Source organism: Dendropsophus ebraccatus, chromosome 10, assembly GCF_027789765.1.
Source record: "Dendropsophus ebraccatus isolate aDenEbr1 chromosome 10, aDenEbr1.pat, whole genome shotgun sequence".
NCBI lineage: Eukaryota > Metazoa > Chordata > Amphibia > Anura > Hylidae > Dendropsophus > Dendropsophus ebraccatus.
In genome coordinates, this window is record NC_091463.1 from 7,463,026 (window position 1) to 7,476,530 (window position 13,505).

Consider the following 13,505-nt stretch of genomic DNA (forward strand, 5'->3'; position numbering starts at 1 on the left):
GCCCGCTATGCAGACCATGCCCCTCCTCCACTCGCCTTCCCACCCAGTACAGTGAGCTCTTAAACCAAAACAATGCTCTTAAACCAAGGCGCCACTGTATATCATTTCACACAACTAAGGATCTGGTACATTAAGTTAACCATTGTCGCTCTGGGAGTATTACAATGTCATTTATAAATACCATTTAGATCAGGGATGTTGTCAAACTACAAATTCCATTATGCCTGGACAGTCAAAGCTAAAGCATGATGGGAATCGTAGTTTGGCAACAGTTGGAAGGCTGAAGGTTCCTCATCCCTGACTTATAGCAGGGACATTGTCACAGTGAGCTCTGCTGCCCTCTAGTGTTCAATACAACTTCCTCAGGACACGCAAAGAGCAACAGGTGTGTCACCCACACAGCAAGCCCAAAGTGTATTCAACATGGGGCGAACATCACAGTGTTACTAGAAACCCTCCCTTGCCGATAATCATGTAAAAGGGACAATGATCAGGAAATGAGCGGGAAAACGTCCCATTCTCCGCTGATTGCATCTTTTCTACTTTAAAGGAGACCTGTCACCCCCCGTGCCGGGATGACAGGCTCCCGACCCCCCGTTACAGCCCCCTATAATCACGTGATCCTGCCGGGTCCCGCTTCCTGATCCGGTCGGGTCACGGAGATATGAGCGCCCGAAGTCCGGGGCGCGCACTCACAGGAGAGCCCAACGCTCATAGAGAATGAATGGGGAGTCCGATGCTCCCTCATTCTCTATGGGCATCGGACTCTCCTGTGAGCGCGCACGCCGGGTTCGGGCGCTCATATCTCCGTGACCTGACCGGATCAGGAAGCGGGACCTGGCGGGATCAGGTGAGTATAAGGGGCTGTAACGGGGGGTCGGGAGCCTGTCCCCCCGACACGGGGGGTGACAGGTCCTCTTTAAGGGTGCGTTCACACCTATAGGATCAGCAGCAGATCTGCAGCAGATCCGCAGCACATTTGATGGTGCAGATTTCATGCTGTGTTCAGTTATTTAAATATGCTGCAAAACCGGTAAGGGTGAACGTACCCTAAAATCTATCAATATCGCCTACACGTCTCCCTATGTATACAGCAGCTGTGCGGCCAATAGCAAAAAGAAACTGACAGAACAGATATGCTTATATTTGGTTGTAGGATATGCTTATATTTGGTTGTAGAATATGCTTATATCTGGTTGTAGGATTTGGTTGTAGGCTATGCTTATATCTGGTTGTAGGATATGCTTATATTTGGTTGTGGTCTGCATAGCGGGGTCTACAGACCTGACCCAGGAAGTCTCCCTCACCTTCCAAATCATAGCAGATCCACTTCAGGCTGGGGCTTACATCAGGGGACAGGACTGTGGAGGTAATCTCTCCATAGCTGTAACCCCTCTCTCCCCGGATAGAGAGTGCTGCTATACTGTGCCCACACATACCCTGCTCATTTCTTCATGCTCCCTGCAGTCTCTGTCCGCTCTTGTGTTTCCCATCCTCTCCATTCCACTCAGCTCTACCCACTGCTGCTATAATGTGCCTGCACTCACACTCAGCTCTACCCACTGCTGTATAGAAAAGTTTCTGTCACTGTCCTCCTGCACAGCTCTGTGATTCTAACTTCCTGGTATCTACAAGCTGCTGCTGTGTTATCAGGGTTATGCAGTTACTATACATTATACACCACATGATTGCTAAATTTACAGTAACATATATATTACATTCAGCTCTTTTTAATTATTATTTTTGGATTTCAATTATTGCTTATGGGAAAATTTGCTTTGGTTTAAGGCCATGTTGCCACTGCATAAGTTTCATAATAATCACGGCCGTACTACGGTACTTGCAAAGTGGTACCTTCTGAGGAATCCCAGCCGGAGTGTATACACATAGTATACACTCCGGCCGGGATCCATAGTAGCGCCACAAGAAACTGACATATCAGTTTTCTGCGACCGCTATTCATTCAACAGTGGCCGCAGAAAACCCTGTCAGTTCAGCGGGGAATTCGTATGCAGGCATGCACGGATGCGCCCACATGCGAATTTAGAGGCAGTAAAGATCATCCAGCCAGTACTGCAGAACGGAAAGGCTGGTGTCTTACAAAGTGGGAACACAGCCTAAGAGTGGATTTGGATTGCAAGCATGGTCCAGAACAAACTATGCTTGTAATCCAAGGCACCACTGTATTTGGTTGTGGGATATGCTTATATTTGGTTGAGGGATATGCTTATATCCATAGTTCTAGATGCCAACAACATCAGAAGTAATACTATGCTCTGTCACCTGTGGTTTTTCTCAGCTCCTGACCATGGTTGTTGGGCCATGAACTCGCTCTCAGGGTGTTTCCCCTGCTCAGGGTCTTCTATATATATATATTCAAGGTTCATGTTTACTCTGTGTCCGTAACCCCTTACACGCACCTTTGCTTTCTCTTCAGTTGTTGGCAGTAAACAGGTAAGAGCAGGTGGGGGGCGCGGGGAGTTGCAGGGGGGTGGCTGCCCGGGTGATTGTTAGATCGTCCAAGCAGCTCATAGAAGATAGTGGCGGTCTGCTGCCTCTGCTCCTATTATACAGAGAGAAGGTCGTAACGGTCGGTATAGTCCAAATAATGGCTTTGTGTAATAGGGCTTTTAGACGAATCTAACCTTCTGATATCTCCCTATTGCAGGAGACGTCAAAGAGGAAGGTCTGTCTCTTACCTTCCTACTTGACCCATCCCTCATACTACTGTCACCTCTTTGCTATCTAGGATTCCAGAGTGTCGGCCATATCTTCCTTCTTCTCTTCCCGCTTTCTAAAACTCAACATGGACAAAACAGAACTTATCATTTTTCCCCCATCCCGCTTTACCCTGCCGTCTAATCTGTCAATCACTATCAATGGCTGTACTCTGTCCCCTGTCCCCCAAGTCCACTGCCTTGGGGTCACCTTTGATTCTGCCCTGTCTTTTAAACCACATATTCAGGCCCTGATAGGTTATTGAAGTGTATTACAAAGTTATATAACTTTGTAATGTGTTTCAATTACTGGGGAAAAGATTTTCGCTTGAGTATCCCTTTAATAATACCTTCTGGTTTTCACAAAGAAAAATGTTCTCCCTCCCTCGATGCATGCCTTACCCTAACATACTCCCAACAGGTGGATTCCGACAAAATGAGATGGCCCATTCCTTCACTAACCCATCTTGTAATACATCAGATACCTCATAATTCCTGCCTGACATAACCTAGGAAGCAAACCCACCTTATACACTTCCCAGAGGGTGGAAGTCTACCATAATGGACCCGTTTCCAGCAGCCTCTTCAATTTGGCTATCCTTTTATACAGTGAAAAATCAGCATAATAAAATAGAAACAGTGAAATGTAAACACAAGACGCATATCTGCTGCCACCACTGGGTATTTGTGGAATTGCACTCTATGTAGACTCCAGTGTCAGTGCCCGGTGGATTGACCCTTATATCTGTGTGTAATATAAAGCCCCAGCAGGTCAGTGTATATTACAATGTCACTGTGGATCACATATACCTGGCATGTATAATACCATACAGTAAGGGTCTGTGGGATGTAAAACGACAGCTCCAATCCCTGATCAATACAGATAAATACCTTGATAGCTAAAGTGCATGCAGCATCCACTCCAGATCTGTGGTGTTAAGTGGTAAATACACACCATCTAGTGCTATGTATAGTCCCAGTCCTATATACACCATCTAGTGCTATGTATAGTCCCAGTCCTATATACACCATCTAGTGCTATGTATAGTCCCAGTCCTATATACACCATCTAGTGCTATGTATAGTCCCAGTCCTATATACACCATCTAGTGCTATGTATAGTCCCAGTCCTATATACACCATCTAGTGCTATGTATAGTCCCAGTCCTATATACACCATTTAGTGCAATGTATGGTCCCAATCCTATATACACCATCTAGTCCTATGTATGGTCCCAGTCCTATATACACCATCTAGTGCTATGTATGGTCCCAGTCCTATATACACCATCTAGTGCTATGTATGGTCCCAGTTCTATATACACCATCTAGTGCTATGTATGGTCCCAGTCCTATATACACATCTAGTGCTATGTATGGTCCCAGTCCTATATACACTATCTAGTGCTATGTATAGTCCCAGTCCTATATACACACCATCTAGTGCTATGTATGGTCCCAGTCCTATATACACCATCTAGTGCTATGTATGGTCCCAGTCCTATATACACCATCTAGTGCTATGTATGGTCCCAGTTCTATATACACCATCTGGTGCTATGTATGGTCCCAGTCCTATATAAACATTTAGTGCTATGTATGGCTCCAGTTCTCCAGACACCATCTAGTGCTATGTAAGGTTCCAGTTCTATATACACCATCTAGTGCTATGTATGGTCCCAGTCCTATATACACCATCTAGTGCTATGTATGGCTCAAGTTCTACATACATCATCTAGTGCTATGTATGGTTCCAGTTCTTCATACACCATCTAGTGCTATTTATGGTCCCAGTTCTATATACAGCATCTAGTGCTATGTATGGCTCCACCAGTCCCTGGTGATCATGAGTTATAAATAATCCAACCCTTGTGGTCAGGGGCATAGAAGATACTAGTCAGTGTGAAGTCTCTGGTGGACAGCAGTATAAACCGATATGGGCCCCACTCTTGGTTATTACAGTCACTCTCCACATTGCACCTTTGATGCCATTGTCAGTACTCTTGCTTGCCATGTAGGCGACCATAGGCTGACACATATGTGCGTGACATGTCAGCTGCTGCCTTCCCCTCATTGCTGTAGTTGTAGGTGTTCCCCGGTGATACCCATCCATCACTTCCCTGCCGCTGATACACAGTTCGGACACAGCTATTCTCTATCAGCTTGTGTCAGATAAGACTCCCACCTGGTGTTTGTAGAGCGCGTGGCCGACTTGTAAAGAAATCCCCGGAGATAAGGTCAAGAAATGATTCCAGAAAGGCTGTATTCACACACCCGTAGTGCAGTCCGCGACCGTGGCCCGCACTACAAATGTGCATCCATAGCTTACCCTAGCAATCTGTGCCGCAAAAGACGGTCCACATTACATGTCCGTTTTTTGCGGCACAGATCGCGGCCCCATATACGCGCACAGATGCGTGAACGGGGCCATTAAATAACTGGGCCATTGCAGACAGAACAACGGATGTGAGAATTAGAGCAAAGAGTTAAATATCCCTGAAATGTTTGAAATCACATGATCAGCACACAGAACTGCAGACACCATCATGTCATGGTAAAGGGGGTTTTATACTGATAACTGATTCTCAGGATAGACCATCAGTGTCTGAGCCACAGGATGTTGATAGGGAACATGTGGCCCTCCAGCTGTTTTAAAATTCCCATCATGTCTGGACAACCAAAGCTTTGGCTTTTGCTGTGACACAAGAAGGATACAGGGATTGACAGTAAATTTAAAGAGTACCTGTCATTAAAAATAACTTTTGAAATGGCATCAGGCATGTCAAAAGGTATTGGTTACAGAGGGTCTCAGTGAATCTGGAGATGCTGCTGGGGAGAGAATGCGTTGGCTGTGTCACTGAATACATTATAATCTACTGTATTCACAGAGGAAAATCCCATAACAGATGACATGACTAGGGATAATATAAATCCTCCCATAAATCTCACCTGCCTAACACAACAAGAAGTGGGGAGATGCCTTAAAAACATTAAAATACATAAGTCATTAGGCCCAGAAGGTATCCAGCCTAGAGTTTTGCAAGAATTGAGTACTGTGTTAGACAGATCGTTATTCCTAATATTTAAAGATTCTGTAACAACAGGGATTGTTCCACAGGACTGGCGCATAGCTAATGTGGTACCAATATTCAAGAAGGGGTCAAAGAGTGACCCTGGAAACTACAGGCCCGTAAGTCTAACATCTATAGTAGGTAAAGTATTTGAGGGGTTTGTAAGAGATGCTATACTGGAGTATCTTAATGAAAATAATCTTATGAAGCAGCACCAGCATGGATTTATGAGGGATCGATCCTGTCAGACTAATCTGATCAGCTTCTATGAAGAGGTGAGTTATAGACTGGCAACCAACAAAAAAAAAACCAAACTAATCAAGAAAGAAGTTATAACCACAACTATATGACCAAAATTGAAATTCTTTTATTAATTCATAAATCCCCAAATCATCCCATAAAAACAACATAAACACAAAGGACACTTAAAAATAAGGTGCAGGGGACCATACCATAATACAAACAAAATCATAAATCATTACTGACATTGGGGGAGCAATACATAAATACATAAATAGGATTCCAAAACCAATCAAAGTACAATGTGCATGAAAATCTGTCTATAAAAGATGCTGAGTGCAATGTAGCAAAAGCCAAGGGCTAACTTGCCCACAAAACAATTTAAGTCACAGCCTCAGACCAGATCATGCACCGGAATCCTCTTCCCCAATACGACACAACCCCTGCACCTCACCCTCAAACGCGTTTCGTAGACCTTTCACCACTCCCTGAGAAAGGTCTACGAAACGCATAAGTGGTTGTGTGATAGAAAACAGAGGATGGTCTTTGATGAAACATATTCAGATTGGGTTTTAATTACTAGTGGGGTACCACAGGGGTCAGTATTGGATCCACTTTTTAATATTTTTATTAGGCTGAGTTCACACTGCGTTTTCAGCATACGTTTAACGGATCCAGTTTTTTTAACTGACAAAAAAAAGTGTCAGCAACGTTTTTGTGTCCGTCAAAAAAACAGATCCGTTTTGATCCGTTTTTTTTTTTAATAATGGAAGTCATTGGAAAAACTGATCAAAACGGAAGCACACAAATGCATCCGTTTTTTGCAAAAAACGGATTGCAAAAACGGATTGCAAAAACATAGTGTGAACCCAGCCTTAATGACCTTGTAGAGGGGCTACAGAGCAGAATCTCCATTTTTGCAGATGATACTAAACTGCGTAGAGTAATCAGCACAGAGGAGGATGATAATATATTACAGAGGGATTTGGAGAAGCTAGAGGCTTTGGCAGTGAAATGGCAAATGAAGTTTAATGTGGATAAATGTAAGGTTATGCATTTGGGCCGTAGAAATAATAAATACAGTTATGTGCTAAATAATAAAACACTGGGTAAAACTACTTCCGAAAAGGACCTGGGGGAATTGGTGGACAGTAAACTCAACTTTAGTGATCAGTGCCAGGCAGCAGCTGCCAAGGCTAATAAAATAATGGGATGCATCAAAAGAGGTATAGATGCTAAAGATGAGAACATAGTTTTGCCTCTTTATAAATCTTTTAAAATAGCAGCAAATATTTGCCATTATATGGCGGCCATCCACTCAATTTCAACATTGTGTGAACAGAGCCTTTCTGTGTTTTCAATCCACTCCTGGTTTTGGTTGCAATATGAGGACCACAATACTGACTGAAATATACGTAGTGTGAACCCAGCCTGACTGTGGATTTGTTTTTCCTCATAGTCCAGATGATGTTAAATAATATTATCCAGCTTTATCTAGCATATATCTATTATCCAGCTCTGTGGAAGGAGCCAGGAAGATAAATGAGGTTTTTATGGATGTGTGAGTCACAGCACCTATACCTATAGAACAAGGGTGGAGCCATGTACATGAATGGGGCACATAGTTTCTTGTACCAGGTGGAGCCAGTTCTATGGATCCCTTTAAAGTTGCAGTTTTATCATTTCCCATATTTACTGGCTTTACATTCTAGGTTACTATTTTAACCCTTATCTCCATTAGAGGCCGATAGGACTGTCTGTAGTGACATATTTCATGACTCCACCTCAGCGGTCATCGTTCTAGCCCTCAATCTGTGCAAAGTTTATTCTTTGTCTCCCTGACTGTGACTCTGTTACCATCCATGGTCCAGCAGAAATGTTAGATAACGCCCAGGGTGGAGTTTACAAATTTGTTATAAAAAGTCGCTCCGTCCGCAATGAGACCAGTGAGCGCAGTAATCGACAGGAACCATGTGGAGCGTGCTGCTGACCCTGGCGCTGGTCTCACTGGCCCATGCTGATTTATTTGGTAATATGCCTCTACTTCACTATTCTACAATATTTTCACTATGAGTTGAAATGTTTGTTCTTAGGTGATGTACATGTACAGATACTCCACCATGAGTTGAAATGTTTGTTCCTAGGTGATATACATGTACAGATACCTCACTATGAGCTGAAATGTTTGTTCCTATGTGATGTACATGTACAGATACTCCACCATGAGCTGAAATGTTTGTTCTTAGGTGATGTACATGTACAGATACCTCACTATGAGCTGAAACGTTAGCTCCTATGTGATGTACATGTACAGATACCTCACTATGAGCTGAAACGTTTGTTCCTATGTGATGTACATGTACAGATACCTCACTATGAGCTGAAACGTTAGCTCCTATGTGATGTACATGTACAGATACCTCACTATGAGCTGAAACGTTTGTTCCTGTGATGTACATGTACAGATACCTCACTATGAGCTGAAATGTTTGTTCTTAGGTGATGTACATGTACAGATACCTCACTATGAGCTGAAACGTTTGTTCCTATGTGATGTACATGTACAGATACTACACCATGAGCTGAAACGTTTGCTCCTATGTGATGTACATGTACAGATACCTCACTATGAGCTGAAATGTTTGTTCTTAGGTGATGTACATGTACAGATACCTCACTATGAGCTGAAACGTTTGTTCCTATGTGATGTACATGTACAGATACCTCACCATGAGCTGAAACGTTTGTTCCTATGTGATGTACATGTACAGATACCTCACTATCGGCTGAAACGTTTGTTCCTGTGATGTACATGTACAGATACCTCACTATGAGCTGAAATGTTTGTTCTTAGGTGATGTACATGTACAGATACCTCACTATGAGCTGAAACGTTAGCTCCTATGTGATGTACATGTACAGATACCTCACTATGAGCTGAAATGTTTGTTCCTATGTGATGTACATGTACAGATACTACACCATGAGCTGAAACGTTTGTTCCTATGTGATGTACATGTACAGATACCTCACTATGAGCTGAAATGTTTGTTCCTATGTAATGTACATGTACAGATACCTCACTATGAGCTGAAACGTTTGTTCCTATGTGATGTACATGTACAGATACCTCACTATGAGCTGAAACGTTTGTTCCTATGTGATGTACATGTACAGATACTACACCATGAGCTGAAATGTTTGTTCTTAGGTGATGTACATGTACAGATACCTCACTATGAGCTGAAATGTTTGTTCTTAGATGATGTACATGTACAGATACCTCACTATGAGCTGAAATGTTTGTTCTTAGATGATGTACATGTTCAGATACCTCACTATGAGCTGAAACGTTTGTTCCTATGTGATGTACATGTACACATACCTCACTATGAGCTGAAATGTTTGTTCCTATGTGATGTACATGTACAGATACTACACCATGAGCTGAAATGTTTGTTCTTAGGTGATGTACATGTACAGATACCTCACTATGAGCTGAAACGTTTGTTCCTATGTGATGTACATGTACACATACCTCACTATGAGCTGAAATGTTTGTTCCTATGTGATGTACATGTACAGATACTACACCATGAGCTGAAATGTTTGTTCCTAGGTAATGTACATGTACAGATACCTCACTATGAGCTGAAACGTTTGTTCCTATGTGATGTACATGTACAGATACCTCACTATGAGCTGAAACGTTAGCTCCTATGTGATGTACATGTACAGATACCCTGCTTCTATGTGATGTTTCACCTAGGAACTTTTATATATTAATGAGCTCTCGTAAAAAAAAAAAAATAATGCTGAGCTCTAATTGGTTGCTGTAAAGGCAACAAAGACAACCAAAGGCAACCTGACTAAGACAGCACCATAAATCTCCCCAAAGTCTATTAGAAAGTTATAATCCATTACATTACATACATTTTGGTCATATGATCTTTGCTAAGTCTGTGTAACTAATATACCATCCGTTCCTTCGTATTACAGGTGGAAGATGCTGCGACACCCCAATAGAGTACTATGGTAAGTCATAATGCTTTTCTATGTGCTATGCATTTTATGCTAGGCCTATAAAAATCTATACATTCATTGTGTAATAAAACCATCAGCAACCTTGTGTACCTTGTGTTTTATACCTGACCATTGTGTTTTATCCCTCACCTTATCATGTATGCCTGCTGTCAGTGAACAGAAACAGTCTATACTGCAGCTCACAAACTTCTTTCTAATAATGCCAGACTGACACAGGACCACGGCTTGCTACAGTGTATAAGGGCTGGTAATGTGTTCTGTATCTGGGTCAATGGAGACAATGGTGACGTAATACAGACCACTGCGTAAAGGAAAAAAACACAAGTACGTTAGAAGGCTGAAGAATACTTAGCAATTACATGGACAGTGTTTTCTTTTATGAAACTAGATTCACACAGCTAAACGTAGAGTGGAGGCAAACTATCCAAGCTATACATTCTAGGATATGCAATCATAACATCAATAGAATGTATTCTGCTAAACAGCCACAAGATGGCACAAACTTTATGTACATAAACCAAAAAGCACTTATACAACTATTACACCAAGGGCAATGTCTATTAGGTGACAAGATTCCCTACACAGGGGTAAGCAACCTTGTCCCTCAAGCTGTTGCAGAACTACAACTCCCATTATGCCTGGACAGAAAAAGATTTAGCTTTGGCTGTCCAGGCATGATGGGAGTTGTAGTTTTGGAACAGCTGGAGAGCCATGGTTCCCTACCCCTCACCTACCTGTTTTCTAGCCCGCTTAAAACGCAGAAATCATTTTTATACAGTGTGTGTCATGTGCAAATCAGTGACATCAGGAAGGGGACCTGCTCGCATGTAGTTCCTGCACTTTACCTGTATTCATGCCCTAATGGCCCTCTGTGGATCAATCATTGCCACATCTCTAAAGCCCTTATACATTGTCTTTAATGTAATACTCTTGAGGAGGTCATACACCTCCAATAACTGACAGCCAAACTATAGTTTTGGCCATGAGTTATCTATCCTGTTATTCCCCAGTCCCCCCATACATAGGAGTATTTACCACGGTTGCACAATGCTGTTTTTTCTATGGGAAGCGGAGCCAGAGAGGTCTGACTGTTGCTTATCTCTCTCATTCTTTTTTGCTGTAAAAATATTTTTTTTCAGTCATTTTTTACAAAAGAAAAAAAAAAGCCTACAAACGCAATCAGAGACCACAAGGCACCAAGAGGAGAAGGATGTGTCTACATTTGTTGCAGACACTGGATCAAAAGGGCCCTTATAGGACACAAGAACAGAGACTGTGCTGATAGGACAAACCCTTTAACTTTAGATTTTCTTCTACAAGGTGCCAGGGACTGCAAAGAACTGCTGGACAGAGGAGCCCATTTTAGTGACTGGTACACCATCTACCCTGAAGATGAAAAACCAATGAGAGTCTATTGTGACATGCACACTGATGGAGGCGGATGGATCGTAAGTCTGTGGCTGGGTTTCTGCAGAGTTCCTGTGGTCACTATGTTGAAAATAGGAGGGGGTGTAACTATATTTCTATGTGTCGCCCTGTATGTGTATATTATGTCTCACCCTGAAAAAGCTGTCATGGAAGATAACATTGGCCCCTGCAAGTACAGCCCCCAAGATCAGCTCCTCCGGGCCATAATATACTATACGTGTGGGAGCTGTAATATTCCCTCGCTCCACCATTCTAGCAGTCTGTCAATAATAAAATGAACCTCCATGATCTTAAGTGAAATTCATACTGACCTTCCTTCCCATGTGCAGGTGTTTCAGAGGCGTTGGGACGGATCTGTGGATTTCACCCGTAACTGGAAGTCTTACAAAGAGGGATTTGGAAGTCGCCATGAATTTTGGCTGGGGAATGAAAAGATACATAAATTAACTAAATCTGGTAATTGAATATTATAACCCTTCCCACATCATGAGGTATACTCTGCTCTTTCCACTATGTATCTTTCTGTGGCCTCACCAGATCAGTACACTCCTCTCCTGAAATACTCTGCGCTGCTGGCGAGGTCTGTTCCTTCCACTATGTACCTCTCTGTGACCTCCCAAGATCAGCACACTCTTCTTCTAAAATACTCTGTGCTGTTGGAAAGGTCTTTTCCTTGAGCTTACAAGATCAGCACACTCCTCTCCTCAAATACTCTGTGCTGCTGTGACCAATTACTACATTGCACTGACCCCCATGCTTTGTATCCCACAGGTAAATGGGAGCTGCGTATTGATCTCCATGATTCTGCATCTGTGAAGTATCATGCAAAATATTCCTCCTTTAAGATTCAGGCTGAATGTGAGAAGTACAAACTAGAGCTGGGACCCTTCATTGGAGGAAATGCAGGTAAAGAGAGGTTGGAGAAGTTGGGAGAAATAATGGGCAACACAAGTTCCCCGGCAATTACTGGTGGCTACCACAGAGCAGGGGGAGGTCCTCAGGTACTCACATGTGCCTCCAAGTAAATGCGAGCGAGAAATTGGTGGTGGGGCTTTATATAAGCAGGCAAACAAGTATCTCCCCCACTGTGTACATACATTACATTACTGATCCTGCGTTACATCCTGTATTATACTCCAGAGCTGCACTCATTGTTCTGCTGGTGGGGCCACTGTGTACATACATTACATTACTGATCCTGCGTTACATCCTGTATTATACTCCAGAGCTGCACTCACTATTCTGCTGGTGGAGTCACTGTGTACATACATTACTTTACTGATCCTTAGTAAGAACATGGAGTACAGCTTGGAGTGTTGGTCACGATCTTGCAAGGCGGGGGGCTGTTTGTTTTTCCTATACATTACTGTACAGCAGACAGAATTGGGCATTCTGAAGGTTCCTCATACGCTGTGTGCTTTGTCTTTTAGGGGACTCTCTTGTTCAGCATAATAAGATGAAGTTCACCACATTTGATGAGGACAATGACGAACACGCGACCGCTAACTGTGGGGGTCTCTTCAAGGGTGGCTGGTGGTTTAAGTCCTGCCTCAGCGCCCACATGAACGGCCTGTATTTTAGGGGTGAACACAAGGAATCCAATGTTGGCATCAACTGGTTCACCGCAAAGGGCGACCACTACTCTTTTGAGCATTCAGAAATGAAGTTCAGGCTGGTGTTGTGATGACTACGTACTGCAATTCGGGGCTTTTAAGGTGCTGGAAAACTACAACTCCCAGCAGCCCCTGACAGCCTGCAAAAAATTGCTCCAGAATAAACCTGTATAGAGCTCATCACTGCCTGAATTCTATGATTTATGTAAGCCTTCATCACCGCATCCCTGGACTGCTCTCACTGTCTGCAATGTATAATAAATAATCACAATCCTCAATAAAACAAGTATTTCTTCATATTTTATGTGCATTTTATGTATTTATGAACATTTTGAGAGGCTGCTCCCCCTGCTCAGTAGTCAGCACGTGTCACTGTCTATGCGGTAGTAATA

At 42.9% G+C, this 13,505-nt stretch overlaps 2 protein-coding genes across 5 annotated transcripts in view; one reads left to right on the forward strand and one right to left on the reverse strand.

Annotated features, from left to right (window-relative positions):
* The window catches only part of RALGDS (ral guanine nucleotide dissociation stimulator), a 111,973-nt gene that overhangs the window by 98,165 nt on the left and 303 nt on the right, over positions 1 to 13,505 (reverse strand). For 3 of the 4 annotated variants that reach the window (XM_069986029.1, XM_069986033.1, XM_069986027.1), the window contains exons 2-3: positions 11,812 to 11,919; positions 10,202 to 10,373 (exon numbers count right to left, since the gene is read on the reverse strand). The gene's annotated coding sequence lies outside the window, so the exon portion shown is untranslated. The remainder of the gene's footprint in view (positions 1 to 10,201; positions 10,374 to 11,811; positions 11,920 to 13,505) is intronic. The other variant, XM_069986030.1, reaches the window with a different exon arrangement.
* On the forward strand, positions 7,919 to 13,412 carry LOC138802573 (ficolin-2-like). The gene is made up of 6 exons (XM_069986035.1): positions 7,919 to 8,057; positions 10,028 to 10,063; positions 11,393 to 11,520; positions 11,830 to 11,956; positions 12,272 to 12,406; positions 12,931 to 13,412. Exons 1-6 carry the CDS (start codon positions 8,000 to 8,002, stop codon positions 13,182 to 13,184), a joined length of 738 nt encoding a protein of 245 aa, XP_069842136.1. The 5' UTR covers positions 7,919 to 7,999; the 3' UTR covers positions 13,185 to 13,412.